General features: G+C 38.3%; 1 protein-coding gene across 1 annotated transcript in view; it reads right to left on the reverse strand.

The window, feature by feature from the left end:
- Positions 1–1,776: 1,776 nt before the first annotated feature.
- The window catches only part of LOC145783862 (poly [ADP-ribose] polymerase 1-like), a 29,234-nt gene continuing 15,060 nt past the window's right edge, over positions 1,777–15,950 (reverse strand). Inside the window, exons 3-21 of the mRNA XM_082595617.1 lie at positions 15,419–15,627; positions 14,897–15,110; positions 12,813–13,021; positions 12,680–12,724; positions 12,174–12,322; positions 11,930–12,090; positions 11,726–11,777; positions 9,033–9,106; positions 8,460–8,584; positions 6,721–6,842; positions 6,450–6,538; positions 5,653–5,766; positions 5,228–5,311; positions 4,991–5,122; positions 4,505–4,633; positions 4,240–4,360; positions 3,287–3,417; positions 3,067–3,194; positions 1,777–2,243 (exon numbers count right to left, since the gene is read on the reverse strand). Of these exons, the coding sequence (XP_082451743.1) occupies positions 1,976–2,243; positions 3,067–3,194; positions 3,287–3,417; positions 4,240–4,360; positions 4,505–4,633; positions 4,991–5,122; positions 5,228–5,311; positions 5,653–5,766; positions 6,450–6,538; positions 6,721–6,842; positions 8,460–8,584; positions 9,033–9,106; positions 11,726–11,777; positions 11,930–12,090; positions 12,174–12,322; positions 12,680–12,724; positions 12,813–13,021; positions 14,897–15,110; positions 15,419–15,627 (2,556 nt within the window). The 3' untranslated portion in view covers positions 1,777–1,975. The remainder of the gene's footprint in view (positions 2,244–3,066; positions 3,195–3,286; positions 3,418–4,239; positions 4,361–4,504; positions 4,634–4,990; positions 5,123–5,227; positions 5,312–5,652; positions 5,767–6,449; positions 6,539–6,720; positions 6,843–8,459; positions 8,585–9,032; positions 9,107–11,725; positions 11,778–11,929; positions 12,091–12,173; positions 12,323–12,679; positions 12,725–12,812; positions 13,022–14,896; positions 15,111–15,418; positions 15,628–15,950) is intronic.

Consider the following 15,950-nt stretch of genomic DNA (forward strand, 5'->3'; position numbering starts at 1 on the left):
AGGTATACAAGTCCCCCCCACCCCCCTTGGTAACTCATGACAAAGACAGGACTCAATGGACATGGCTCTTTCGCTTTAGTTGTGTGATGTTCTCGGCGTTACCGTGTATAGCACTAGCCTCTAGCCTATCAGCTCCGACTTTTCGAATCAACAAATGTTTCTCGGAAATTTGGTGCATCAAAAATTGAGAGCAAAAGATACATCTCTTGCCAATGACACTGGGCTTATCAGCATAACACAACTACTTCATGCCACAGAGCTCTCGACCGCTGCTACACCACTAATGAGTCGAGCCTAATATGAGTGAAAAATGTGTATACCACTTTCATTTGTCACATAACGACTTACCGTAGAGTGTAGATGTACCAATTATTTTAGCATGCCACTCAGTATCTTCTCAGTATACACAGCTGCTCACTCTGAAGCAGTGTCAAAACAAAGTCTTCACGAACATCTAGAGACGTTTTTACCACTCGGCCTAAGGATATGAGTTAATGAGCTATTTTTTTAGTAGGCTGTAAGATATTCAAACGTAAGTACTAACAAAGAGCTGCGCTGCTGCGGTAGGTAGGCTAAAAATATAAGACTATATTTTCTGAGCAAAACAAATACTTTTTTGCCGTTTTCAGATACTGTAGGCTACAGTACTTGATCCGTTGCCTTTTCGTATGCGAGCAAGGTACTGTGAAGCAATTCTCAAATGTTTAGACTACCGTATATTTTTGTGTCATAATGCAGGTTATGTTCACCAAAATTTCGTAGACCTACTATTCAACGTAAAATTAGTTTTATTTGAAAGGTTTGATAAAAGCTAGCTAGATGTATACTCATTACTCAAATTATATCAGGCTATATTTTGGCTACAATAATTTAGCCTGCATTTGAAAACTGTTGTCTAGCCCAGTGGTTCCCAACCTGGGGTTCGCAGACCCCTTGGGGGTCCGTGAGAAAGCATTTGGGGGTCCATGATTACCTTGATGAATTTTGGGAAAAAAAAACGAAAACGATTTTTTTACTTTCATTTCTCTCTTTAAATGTGTCAAGGTCAAGCCTGCGAGAATAAACTATACCGGTAGGTATGCAATAAAATATATCTATGCTGCTGCCTACAGTGTGTACATTGACTTTTAACTACATCTACCACAACCCATGTCGATTAAAGTCAAATCAGGATTGGTTCGTCTATTACGTAAAAAAAGCATGCGCTGCAACCAAAGTTTACCTCATAGTGGCGGGAACGACACCACTGCTTGCAGTTGGAGACTACGCTGCCTACTGGTAGGCCTGTAGATATGTAGCCTACCGGTAAGCATATAGGTGAGTGCGTGTTGCATTGTCAAATCCTCAACCACAGTTCAGTCGTTTAGTTCAAGAAAGGCAACAACAACCATCATTAAATTTGCTTACGTTAAAAAAGTTTCGGCATGGTACTTTGGGTCACCTTAATATTCAAATACTGCGGACATTTCTTGAACAATTCATTCATTTTCTTATTTGAGCAACTGTTTAACCTGATATTTGCCGCAGGAGTCATAGCGGCAATGCAATATGACACAGTACAGTAGTTGAGTAGCATAATTATTACAATAGTCAATAGTATGTTAAGTGAGTTTCAGGCAAAATTTAGGTAGGGGTCCGCAGAATTAATAATTTGTCTAAAGGGGTCCGTGACAACAAAAAGGTTGGGAACCACTGGTCTAGCCGAATCACTAACCAGACCTATACTTTTAAGAATAGCCTACTGACGAGTGCTGTTTGGAGTAAAACCACAGTGAGTAAAACCCAAACAACGGCGTGGTTTATTGAAAGAAAAAATGGCAGTGATAATACAAAAACTGCGACACGATGAAAAGCGAATAGAAAAGCAGCAAAGCGCAAACCTGAAGGCAAAGTTCAGTCAGTAATAAATCGCCAGTCGTGCTGAAGCATATGAAAAATCAGCTGGGACGAACGCTTTTGCGTTCTCAAAGAACCTTTACCACAATGACTTGTACTCGAATTTAAACTTGACAAGATATTTCAAGTTGACTTGAGCGACGTCATATACAATGTATTCATTGTAAAGCAAGCTCGTGTAATCGTCGAAATTGGACAGATCAGCCTTAACACCTTTGCCATTGGGAACGGTGTAGCCGTCTTTGCATATATGCGATGCTGGATCAGGCTCGGTCGCACCAATACCTCTAACACTGTGTTTACCTTTGGGTAGCTTCCGAATACTTTTGGCGTTTGTAAGATCATACCTGAAAAAGCATTGCTTCTGTATTGAAAACAGGAAGAATAACGATCTACATACAAAACTGGGCAACGGTATATCAGTAGAGTGAGTAGACCTATACAATACATTGATACAAACACAATGTCATTCCAACTGCACAAGGAATATTAGGCTCCTATAAATTCACAGATGTTGCGCTTTGGGCATTTCGTTCATTCTGTTTTAAAGGGCGGGGAACCCAAATTAACTTTTTGCGAGTTTTTTGTTTCAGCGTGATGTCATTGTGTACAATATGCGTTTTAGCAAAAAAAAAATCCAAATTTTGTTGCCCTCGTCTCGCTAAGGCCGCTTTTGTTTGATACCCGTTTGCGAGGTCTCGCGCGCATCAAGCTGTGAATTTGTTCGCTGTGACGTCACAAGGTACATATAGTTGTGGCCAAAAGTTTAAGACCAGACTTGATTTATGACGATTTTTGCATTACTTTAAAATACTGCATCAGATATTGTTTCAGTTGCATCATCTTTATGCATCATCTTATATCTGATGCTGTATTTTGAAGTAATGCAAAAATCGTCATAAATCAAGTCTGATCTTAAACTTTTGGCCACAACTATTTGTACCTTGTGACGTCACAGCGAACAAATTCACAGCTTGATGCGCGTGAGACCTCGCAAACGGGTATCAAACAAAAGCGGCCTTAGCGAGATGAGGGCAACAAAATTTGGAATTTTTTTTTGCTAAAACGCATGTTGTACACAATGACATCAGGCTGAACAAAAAACTCGCAAAAGTTAATTTGGGTTTCCCGCTCTTTAAGTTGGTATAAAAATAAACAGACTCGACTTACGTGTTACCCAGCGCCACATCGGCCAGCAAGCATAATCCCGTTGAATTGGTTGCAGATGCTCCACAGTAATTTGCACTTTTCGAAACCATGTCGGCGAAATAAATGCCTTTTCCAAACATGTAACCCGTCTGCAAAACCGAAAAACATCATCAAATGCCGTAAAACACTCAAAAATACTAGTTGGCTTGATAGAACATATACGAGCATTCGTCATACATACCACAGGGGCTTCTGGGGGGGCAATTCGCAGACCCTGGGATAGAATACCCGCATAGTTGCTTGTACGTGAGCCGTGCCACAATAGCTTGCGGTTTGAAAGCGATTGGAAGGGACGGAATCTTGCTGATTCACCTGTAACACAGGGGAAATACCAACAACAGTTAAATATATGAAAGCCTAAAAATAAATTTACATAAAATTTATAACCTATCTGTCACATGGCTGCCACCATACAGTAATAAAAGCAATTGCTCTGGCTTCCCTGTTCCCCTTTTTTTATCACAACTTCAATGTTAGGGTCGATATTTTAGATATAAAAGCTCTTAATATCTAGTTGCTACATAAACTTGACAAACCGTAATTGCTGGAACAAACTTGATTAGCGTTATTTCAACAAATGTGAAAAAGAACATTATTCGCAACATTCATCAAGTTCTAATTTTTTGGACATATAGAAGGTTTCTGTGTGATGAGGTCTGTGTAAGATATCACTGCGACGATCAGAAAAAAGTGAAAGTTTACTTCCCATTTAAAAGAATATTATTTGCTGTTTTATATCTAGAATTCTAGATGGTATCGAATTAGAATTAATTCTGTGTCTTTCTTCGTCTAAGAGCTCAAAATAGCATGTCGATTGTCTTCTTCTTCGTCGTATGAGTTGATGGGGGCTTGATGCTTGGTGGCCAGGTGCTCGATGATGCTGAGCTTGCTGGCCGTGATGCCCTCGGTGTTCAGCTGCAGTACGGTGGGTCGTCGGTACTTTTCGACAGTGCGAGCACTGCCGTGCCCTGAAAAGGGCATTCCCCTATCCACCCTGCGCTGAACAGTCTCGTTAGCTCGAACAGTCTCGCATAATAGTCTCGATTGTCGAAATAGTGTTGAAGTTGATGTTTTCTCGTAGTCTCGTACACAGCACAACTTTTTCAAACGTGGCCGATAAAACTAAGCAAGTACCTTTGCGATTAATCTTGAACAACTCGTCCACAACCAGTTTATACTGGTTATGGGTGGTCGCATGGGTGAGGTCGGCATATTCTTTCACCATCTTAAATTCGTCTGAATCTTTCTCCAACGCCTAAACATAAACAAAAAATAAAAAAAAGTCAAAAGAATCGAATCAGTCAAACTTGTGACTATTTAACTGGTTTTTTAAGTTGTGTGGGAGTCCTTGTGGAAGAAATTTACAAGTTAAGGTTCCAAGATATAAAACAAACCATACCTCGATCTTACAATTCAGCTTTTTATAACTTGCATCAAGAGGATCTTCCTCTTCAGATGCTTCTTCTTTCTTCACGTTCAGTAGATTGTAAGCTACTTCGATGTCCATCAGAGCATCAAGCATTGATGTCTGCAAAAATACGAGGTCTCATGTGAATAGCAAAACATTCCACTTGAAAGATGAACAAGCGAACTTCTGTAATCAACGCCGTACATGCGTTGCAGAGACTCTATATAACTCTATGCAGAAACCTTTGAAAATATCATCTAATTCAAGAAAAAATAACATCTTTACACCGTTATGTAACAAGAGATTTGAAGACAACCAACAAACATGATTAATTTTTATCATGGTTTCTCTTTTTTTGGTCACTTTGCATGACAAAACAATGATAAAAAGTTGACAGTTAATAATAGCGGCGTAACCTAAAAGAAAGTTGATTGGCAACACTGCTTTTTCATGAATCGATGTCAAACTGTAGCTCACCTTGGCTTGAATGATCTCCTCGTTGTCCAACAATGGAGGTTGCTGCATTCCATAATCGTGGGGGATGAGAGTATAGAAGCGATTGGAGCAATCCATTATCTTTATTTTGTTAAGTTTGTCTTTGCTTAAAAGCTGGAATGAAGCACAGGTTTTATGAAAGAGCAAAAAAGATGGTTTTTTATGAACACCATTTATGATCTAAAAATTGTAGTTTGCGTTATGAGGGTCTGTACTTACATTCGCAGCTTCGGTGAGAACAGCGTAAGCCATCTGCATTTGTTTCTTGCTCAGTTTGCCCAAAGGCATCTTGTTCAGATCAATCTGCGTAGACAAGAAACGTAAAGACAAAATGATCACATCCACAAAACACATTGGCTATTGATGTCACTACCATCATCATTTCAGTGTAAAAGAATGCGACGGAGAAGCCAGGGACAATTGAAAGTAAGCAGAATTTAATAAATTGCCAAATCTGGATATCTCAAACAGCAAATCATTACGATCCTTTGGCAAACAAGGCCAAAAACTTACATTTTTTCACTCTCAAAACTGATTGCGCTTAGAACATGAAGATCAGTGGGATTGTTCGCGTTTTTTTTTTTTCATTCTTGAGCTAGTTCCTTTTCACATGTGGTGAGTAATTTACGAAGACTTCAACAAACCTCGAATTCCAACATGGTTTTCTTCATGTTTTCAATGTCGAATATCATTTTGATTAGACTTTGAACCGAAGGCAATAAAGTGGAGTTTGTGCCAACGGAATCCAAGGACTTGAACTGCAACACGAACCGTAGATTTTGTTTGTAAAGGTTTGTTATTAAATCTTATTTGCTTTGAAAAGCTTAAGACATCAAAAATGCCGCCTCCTCTCTTGTCAATTATTTGTGGCTGAGTCTTTTTGCGTTACGAAAATCATCATTTTTGTTTATTTTCAATGACCAATCCATTACTTTCAGCGGACCACCACTGCCTTTGAACGCGCTGATACAGCAATTAGCTGGAAATCGAAAATATTTTACCAATCCGAGTATTTTACGCTCACACTTTGAGTGAGAAGTCTGCTAAACAAAATTACCCAAGATTTTTTTTTTTGAACTTCTTCGACTATGACATCATGAGGTATGAGAGCAGTCAGAGCACAGATTGTTTGATCGTCATTACAAAATCGACTTTTGAGTTTAACGGGTTTTAAAGAGCCTGGGGCCGGTTTAACAAATACAAGAGTGACAAAACTTAAAACTCATTGCAGTTTAACCTTCAGCTATTGCTAGTCATGGAAAAACAGCTAAATTATAAGCGGGCAATTAAATTTTTTGCCAGTGCAGTATGTTAACCTCTATCACTTGCACAGTAACCACGGGACTTTGCCTCAATACATTGAAATTTTACATGGGCCTACAGTCCCTACACAGTCATTTAAACCATCAATACTTTGTAAACAAGCGAAAAAAAAGATCACCTTTGCCTCGTCTTCAACTCCGTAGTCAATGTCCAAAGGATAAAATTTGCGAGGATACTTAACGAACTCCGGATCACCGAACTCGTTTCCTAAAATGCAATCAAAACTCTCACAAAATTCGCTCCTTAAAATAATAACAATATGTTTTACACGCGCTGTATCCTACGCAGCCATGCGTTGCTTTCAGCGCTTTACAAAGCAGAAAATTCTGTTTTTACTGCACCATTCAACCACACGAAATCGATTTCAAATGCAGAATGTTAAATCTTGCCTGTCTTCTCAAGGTAAAGCTCCTGGAAGTTTTGAATGGCATGATCACGCACGGAAAAGGCTTCAAGCTTTGTTCCACCGATTGTAGTCCCAACACGGCCCCAAGATCGAAAGACATGCCATCTGAACACAAGACCATACAATCACTTGTTTTTCTACACAAACCAAGAAGTGTTAACACCAGCAGAAGGGGGTCACAGCATGAGCTGTAGCCATACCTCAGTCAGAAACTGTTCTTAGCATTCCAGCAACAATATTTTTTTTCAAAATGCGTGCTTAAAATTGGAATTAGCTATTTTGGCAAAGATCTATCAATCATTCTAGAGCAGGGGTTCTTAAACTTTTTGAGCCGCGCCCCCCTTTGACGTGCCATCCAAACTTGCGCCCCACCAAACTACAAAATTAGCAAACATTTATATGTAATGACTACAGGAATTTATATTTAGCTTTCATCAATGTGAGAGATGTAATTGTTTTTCGGAAACCAAAAGTTTAATTCGAGGCTTTGTAGCTGATAATGCACACCTCAGATCGGCTTCACAATCAATAAGTTTGTTTCGATGTTTTGTTTTTATGTTCAAAAGTGTAGAAAAGCCACTTTCGCACAGATAAATGGACGAAAACGGAAGAAGTGTGCGTATCGCCACGCTACCCACTCCCTTGTATATGTGCAAATATTTAACCCAAAAATCAGTTAGTGGCATTGCTTCATAATAGTCTTTTGCAGTCGAGTTACACTTTATTTCCAAGAATTCCTCTTGCAAACCGTCGGGAAGAATGTCCTCGTTAACACGAAAGGGATCTCTTGTCATCTTCCATTCTGGAAGGTCGGTGTCACCCAAGTCTGGGAAATAGCGTTCGAATTCTTGTTTCAAAAGCTGAAGGTGAGCCTCCACTTCAGCCTTAAGCTCACCTTCCAGTTCAAGTTGCTTTTTGTCAAGTGCAGTATCTAGGTTGGGAAATGAAGCTGCATTTTCTATTTGTATTCGGCGGTGCCACAACCCCAGCTTTGCCACAAATGCTCGAATGGAATCATAGCTATTAATCCGGTTAATATTTCTGCCCTGCAAGAGCAGATTTAAGTTATTGAGGGCCTTGAAAATGTCCACGAGGTATACCAACTCCAGCTGAAACTTCTCTGATGAAAATGGCAGAAGGAGATCTTGCTTCCCATGAGCTTCCAAAAATAGCATCAGTTCATCTCTCATTTCATACACGCGGGCTAACATATTACCTTTCGATAACCAACTAACAGATGTATGGAAGAGGAGAGCCTCATGGTTCGAATCCATATCCTTGCACAGCTTGGCAAACAGTTTCGTATTGACAGCACTGGTTTTGACGAAGTTGACGGCTCGTATGATTACTGTAAGCTTATCTTTCATTGCAGCTGGTAGAGTCCAGGAGGCCAGAGCCTCACGGTGAATCACGCAGTGAGATCCAATGGCATTGGGACTTTTTTGCTTTATCCTGGCAATAAATCCACTTAGTCACATGCGTTTAGTCACATAGTTTGACATCGCTCGCGCCCCCCTTGTGTACCTTTCGTGCCCCCCAAGGGGGGCGCGCCCCCAGTTTAAGAACCGCTGTTGTAGAGATTCAGCTTTTTCAAAAAGCAACAGTAGTTGCACTTTTTATTGACGCTTCAATTACGATTAATTTACGTATATGACAGTAGAATGTCTAACTCTAACATGTGTTTAATATTATGTATCCCACTGGAAAAGCTGCCATTCATACCTTTTACTGAACATATCGACTAAAAGCTGCAGCTTATAATAAGAATTTGCGCCAGATCTCATGTCCACCATTGAAAGTGTCGCAGTGTACTTTAAATCATTGTGCACTAAGACTTCGGCGCGGTCCTGAGATAAAAACGAGATTGCCAAAACTTGTTCGAAGCCTTTCGTGCAAATTACGTACGAAACCAGCAAGTAATAAAAAAGACTTATAAAATTTGACAAGTTTTTACGTATTCACGAAACACAACCGAGCACTGTATTTAGCATTGTGAGTAGTAAAGTTTATTAAATTTTGTCAATGAATTAGAAAAATGGCTCCTATTGTACTGAGTGTAACGGTAGATTTGAACTTAGCAAATCACCTAATGGCACATTGAACGAATATTGTTTCATCACAATTGCTCACAAATAAACAAAATCAAACGTATTCAGATAACCAAGAAAATGTTGAGATACTTAAAACATAAATCCCCTGCTATGATATAATCAAACCAATCTGAAAAATTGTCTTTATTTGTATTGAGTGTGAGAAACACAGCAAAATAATTGGATGTTGCTGATCAGCTCTCACCTCCATTTGCGACTCTGGATCCACTGCCGAACCGGACTTGACTACCAATTTCATTTTTTTAGATTTTCCTCTTTCTAAGAAAACAATGACGTCAGATTTGCAAAGAGTAGAACGTAATTGGGATAACACCATAGGCGCCTAAGCCGTGGGGGCGTGGGGGCCAGGCCCCCACGCATATTTCTGCGTGGAAGCAACTTTTTATGCTGCATTGATACATAAAACAATTGATGAACTAGCGATCGGCAGCAGGAAAACATTTTTAAATGCAAACCGCAACAGCTTCGCGATAAATAATCACTAGAACAAGTTAGTAGCGATGCTACAATCCCACCCCAGACAAAAAAATCTGTCATTTTCACATTGATTTAACGTCTGCAGACGTTAAATTAACGTCTGCAGACGTTAAATTAAAAATGAAAATGACAAAAATGACTGATTTTGCTGCCTGAGACATAGCAAAAATCTACCATTTTGCGTCGATTCAATGTCATCAGATGTTGAATGCACCCAATTTGCTACGTGGACGCAGCGTGCGTTTAGCTTAATGCGCTTGCAAACAGACTCGATGTCGCTTTCGAAAGTCGAAACCTCTGCAGAGAATTGTCGCGGCAGTGAATCGCTTGCTGTGAAATTGAACTTGAAGTCTCGGGGCCCGAGGTAACCACTAACACTAACCAACGTAACAAGGGCTGGTACAAACCGCATTGCGCACACGCCGCATAATCAACACAACAACGGACTCGCCGCAAACTGCATGGCGCACACACGACCGTTGCCATAGAAACCCGATCAAAGGCGGGTAATATGCGCATTTTTTGTTTCATCTGCAACACGAAAACGGGCGTATTACAGCGAATTGAAACTTGAAAGCTGGTCAGCTGGTCAGCGATAAGTTGCGATATTGTAGTGAAAAGGGAGCAATGTCAAGTCGAAAACTTAATCAAACGTCTCTCCGTAACTATTTTTCAAGGGCTGTTTACGGATGTCAGAAACTTTTAAATTTATTCAAGTTGACGTGCTGTTGAATTGATGTAAACATGAATGATTTTACTTTCAACAGGTATATTTTCAAGCGTATGATCAAGTTAGTATTTTCATTCCATTTACAGTATACCTTTTAGTAAACCTTTTCGTCTCTTGTTTCATGCTAATAAATCTAGTTCGTTGCTAAACTTTATGTTGTGCTTAGCTTAAAGAGTTGCAGTCCATCAACCGCTAGCCAACGCAGACGCATAACATGTGATTGTTTATAATAGTTAACGTTAGGTCGAACGTAGCGATAACTCCGAGTGTGGCAATAAAAGCAATCCTAGTGTGACGACATACTGTAATTACGTCATCCATCTGCGTGACATTTCGCTGAATTTACGTTGCTGCTGATGAAACACGCGTTCGCCCCCACGGCCAAAAAAATAGTTAGGCGCCTATGGATAACACGATCAAGTCGAAGGCTTCAGAAGAAATATTTCACATTTGACTAGACTCACATAGGCTACGTTTACATGATAGGCGAAATGAAAATGACCGAAATGAAATCTCAAAGTGGCGTGAAAAAAGTTTTGTTCACATGCCATCTCATTGCGGCGGCTTTTGGTTTCGGGCGAAAGAAATACAGCCTCTACGCATGAGTGATTTTCGCGCGTAGCTAGGCTACTGGGTACGCTGAAAATAAAGCTGGTTCTTCTACCAAAAAAACAACAACATAGATTCTACAATAAAACGTGCAATTCCAAAGGGAAAGGGTACATTAACCACTACTGAAATATCACAAGTATTTTCAAAATTCTTTTGGGTCAATAGACTGACATCACAAGTTCAGAGCCAATAATTTACTTGTGTTCTTCAAGAATGGACTACGGTAGCTTAATTTATTGACTAATTATTTGCTCTTTACTAGTGCACCAGTCCAATGCATGTCTCAAATGATTACAGATGACATTGACAATAAGTCTTTGTGCTCAGTCTAAAAAAACAGCCAACATTCTAGACTAGTCCTAGTTGAAAATGTAGGCTATATCATGCAGATGGCTGGTTCCAAAGCGCAACCAACATTCTAAACCAGTGGAAAAATTCTATTATTATGACTTCAAAAACAAAACTATTTTATTTATGTTATATTCAAGTTCTTTTTACGTGTTACACTACAGATTATTACACTACCAGTTAACTGACTATAATCAAACTACTAGGGCTATTTTCATTGCTAGGATCTCATTGCGGCGTGTTTACATAGCCGCAACCACTTGATATCGGTTTCATTTCTGTCAAAACTACCGATGTGAAATCCAGACCGCCATGAATCTCACTTCGGTCGCCGCGTGTAAACAGATTACGCGTTCACCAAACGAACCGAAATGGAAATCTTTCATTTCGGGCGCAATGAAACGTCATGTAAACGTAGCCATAAACAAGGATTTCAAAAATTCACTGTAAAATTCTTTTGGACTAAGAAAAATGAACAAAAAGTAAATTAATCAACTACTGTGATTACAACAACTGTTAACACTGAGAAAAAAGTGTTTAATTAGGTATGTTTTAGTGCAATAGTGAATCAGAATGAAATTGCTTTTATCAAAGAATGCTCAAGGACCTGTTTCTCTCTCAGTGGAGTTTTCAGAAGGTGTACGGACAAGATGCCATATGTAACAGGGCGATGACACATTTAAATTATTAGATTAACAAAAATTTCTTACCTTCCTCTCCAAGAAATCGCTTCATACTTTTGCCGCTTAATGTTTCCTTTCTCTGAATTAGTGGGGAAAGGCGGATTAAAAATTTTGCTTTAAGTTTTCACAACGATTTTCAAAAGCATCACTGATAAATAAACATTTACGACCGATTTGTCGATGGCAAACTTTATGAGCAAATTTTACGTCATCGTGCTGCACTTCACGTACCTCACTGCCCCAGCTTGCAATACTGAATTTCTTCAGCAAAGGAACAAATGAACCAGGAGCTTCCTGCATCTGCTCACATTCTGACAGAAAGTCTTCGGAAACTACAAAAATATCTTGCACTTCCAAGCCTTGGGCTTTCTTTTTGCCGGAGTCAAGTTCATCTGCAAATAAGAATCAAGAAACGGTGAGTGTTAGGGACGGAAAGCCGATTAAACTGCAATTCGGTAAATTATTGAGAGAGAACCTTTTGTACAAATGCAACAATAAGCTTTTGCAAGAGACGTAGTCACTGATCCACCAAGATGTTCTATGCTTGCTTTCAGTTCCGTTTTAGGTTTCGATAGCTTCCCCAACAGCAAGATTGACTTGTCTTTCAAAGGTTTTGGAGGTGGCCTAAAAGAATAAGTTACAAAAGTAACGTGCACTGCTTAGCCAAGTTAACATCATAAAACTACTAAATCAAGTCAAAAAGTCGACTAGTACAAAATGATGATAAGCATGTACATTGTACAAACACAAATTGGAATGTTATGCCAAACTTTCTACACATAAACAAAGCTGCTTCCTTTGTTTATCTACTACACTAACAGTATACAATTTAACGTCTCTTGTTTTCCGCATTGCGCCGGTAAGACGTAATATTACACGCAAGAAAAAACACGACTTTGCTCTCAAAAAGATGTAACCATTGTAATTATTTTTCAAAAGTTGCAGGAATACAGTATAGGCTGGATATTATACAATACATACATTGGTGGAAATATTCTGTCTCTCGGTGAATATTTGTACTTCTTCCTGCCAGAAAAAAAAAGATTAACGATCAAAATATGTCATCTGCTATCTAGCTAAGACATGTACAAGACATCAAACATCTTCTACTTACAAGTATGGAAAATCTGGTTTCAGGTTTTCAGGTATAACCCATTTACTTCGTTTGACATCGCGGCTGGTGAAAGTACAGCTAGTCCAACCTGAGACATTGCCAGTGCAACGGTAGAATCCCTTCCCGCTCACTACCAGTCGTCCATCATCGCACATGCTACAGGGAGGGAGCTTCCCAAACACCATCCCATCAGCAACTCTTTCATAAATCTACAAAATTGTTGTCACTTGAAGGAACACACCAATAACAATGATGGATAAATACATAAATGAGGATTTAATTGAAGTACGGTACAAAAACAGTTGTGTTGTAAATATGCACAGTTATAGCAGGCTTGACTAAATCTGACCACTCGGCACACCTACAATCCTACATCAATGAAATTTTACATCAATAAAATCAGAAAGTGAGTTTGGAATAAGGTATTGATGGAAAAAATGAGAATGGGAAGATCAAAGAAAACATGGGAAGACATAGCGAAGGATGATCTGACCAAGAAAAACTTAAAAATTTAAGATGCCAACAATAGAGAGAAGTGGAGGAGTACCTGCAGACAACTGGTGGACCCTAATGTTCCGAGATGAAAACCAGGCTTGTTTGAAGCAAAATGGACACAACTTAGTAAGAATAACTGATTAACTGTTGATACCAGGGTTGTCGGTATTTTACTCGACCCAAAAAAACCCGGGTGGGTTTTTTAAAAAAAACCCACTTAAAAAAACCCATAAAAAAACCCAGAGCATCATATTTGTCCACTTTTTATTAGAAAATTAAAAAAATGAACAAAAACACTACAAGGCACTTAAAACAAACTTTAAATTAGGACTTAAGGATGTGATTGTGAAGCAAATTTCAAAAAATAAACTGAAAACACAGTGGATATTGTAACAGTACACAAAAATCAAGTAATGCCACTTTGTGTATACTACACTAAAACTCATTTATGCAAGAAGGCCTAATAGTTAAACTGGTGAAAGTACTACTCTATTGTAGTCTGTATATATGATGTGAAATGCAATTTAGGAGGCTATTCACCAATTACAGATTCTGGATTCTAATGCATGGCTGTTTCAGAGCATTTGCCTAAATGGCCATTGGCCACGCAATCGCTCATCCATTACTATATATAATATATATATATAAATGATAAAAAATATTTAAACATGATGGCATAAATGCTCCTTGCCTTCAAATCTAAACAAATGATGCAATAATGTGATTTCTACCACGGTAGCATCAACTTGGTATAGAAATCAGTGGATATGCAACATCCAGTTCCTGATCTTGAAATTAATGGATGATGCAACATTTAAGCAACAACAGCCTTAGTGCATTATGTTATTGAGTTATGCAAGCACGTACTGTGAGTGAAAGGCACTTCATTCGTAAAAAGTAGTTTTGAAGTGAAATAAGCATGAATCTACCCTTTTTTGCATCTTTTTTAAAAAAAACCAATAAAACCCAAAAAAACCTGGGTTTTTTTAAAAAAAACCCGGGCGGGTTGGGCTTTTTTAAAAAAACTCGGGTTTTTCTCAACCCTGGTTGATACCCAGGTCAAGGTCTCAAAAATAGATGTTAGAGCAAAACTACAAAACTAAGATTCAGACACAAAATTGAAATCGAAAATGCTTTACAGGAAAAATTGATATGCCGCATACCAAGATTAACCATTTGTCTTTCCAATTATTTTCAAGATGGTGGTCAAAAAAATTTTTGTTTTATTGTATTTTTTGATCTAGTTTGATTGGCTCTCCAGCCCACCCAGCAACAACAAATAGATAAATTGTAGATGGCGCTATTGATTTAAAACTACAATTAAATATCTGAACAAATTCATTCAAGCACATGGGAATTAACCAGACAAATCGATCCACCAACTAAGAACGGCCATGCACCACCACCCACGGAATCGAGAAAGAGCTGTCGATCTGTCAATCCTTGAGTGCTTTTGGCCTAAAAACTTAAGTTAACTTGGGAGACTCAATCTTTTTTACCCTTGACCAATTAAGAAGTAATAAGACAAGCGGTTTATCAAATCCGTCGTTTATATGTGAAACAAACTATTCTAAAAAAAATGCCTTCACCTTGTCAATTCCAGTAGGAATAATTTGGTCATTTTCCTCCAAAATTTCACACAGTTCTGTCTTTTTCATATCTTGCTTTTTCAAATTGTCTATGACTTTCCATAGCAATCCACTTTGCTTGGCAAGTTGTTTTGTTACTTCATCATTTTCAGTTTCTTTTGAATTTCCATTTGCGGCGATGCTAACCTTTTCTTTAGTTTTTTTGCCTTTCTTCCTGTAATTTGAGACAGATTGCAAAAAGCAAAACGAATTTTGATAAAAATATTCTTACTTTCTGGATTACATAATGGTCCAAAATTAATCATTCTTTTTTCAAATTGCAAATGTGTTGTTCTATATATATCTATTTATATTCAGCATTATATTGTATATTTATGTGGCAGTCAATTATAACAATAATAAAGAGAACCCTACTAGTATTAAGCCAGTAGGCCATTAGCTCTATGAACTCAAGTGCTTTCAAATAGCATGAGGGACAAACTAATCAAGTTTGGTAGAAAAAATTAAATATTGATAAAATACTTTTTTTTGTCTAAAAGTTTCTTTAGGGTTTCTTTATCACCAGCATCCAATGACTTGAAATTAGTCATCATATCTGCAGTAAATTCCCCATCATTCCACCCCAATTCCTTTCTCCGTTTAACAAAGCATCCAACGTGATGCCAGCGATCTATCAAGCCAATCTGGGGTTTCTCTTCGTCAATTTCTTTGTGGGAAATTCGTAGTTCATCCTAGAAACAGTTCAACAACATTTTTTTGCAAGGAAAACAACATTATATCATAATCATTTAGTCAAGAGTTATCTTTCCAACTTACTCCAAAATGTAGGAAATATTTATGCCCGACCAATAATCACCTGGCACTTGTCAACAACTGTAAGTACGGTACATCATAAAACACATTGCTAATTTGTTTCGAAGAATTTTATAATCTTTTTGCAAATAGTATGGGCGGTTTACTAAGAAAGCAAATTAATCTGAACTCATGACAAAGATTAATGGCATAGTGGATCATGTTGTCATTTCGTTGTCTTCCTATCATTAACAGAACTTAA

The sequence above is a fragment of the Aplidium turbinatum genome, chromosome 15, assembly GCF_918807975.1.
Source record: "Aplidium turbinatum chromosome 15, kaAplTurb1.1, whole genome shotgun sequence".
NCBI classification, from domain to species: Eukaryota; Metazoa; Chordata; class Ascidiacea; order Aplousobranchia; family Polyclinidae; genus Aplidium; species Aplidium turbinatum.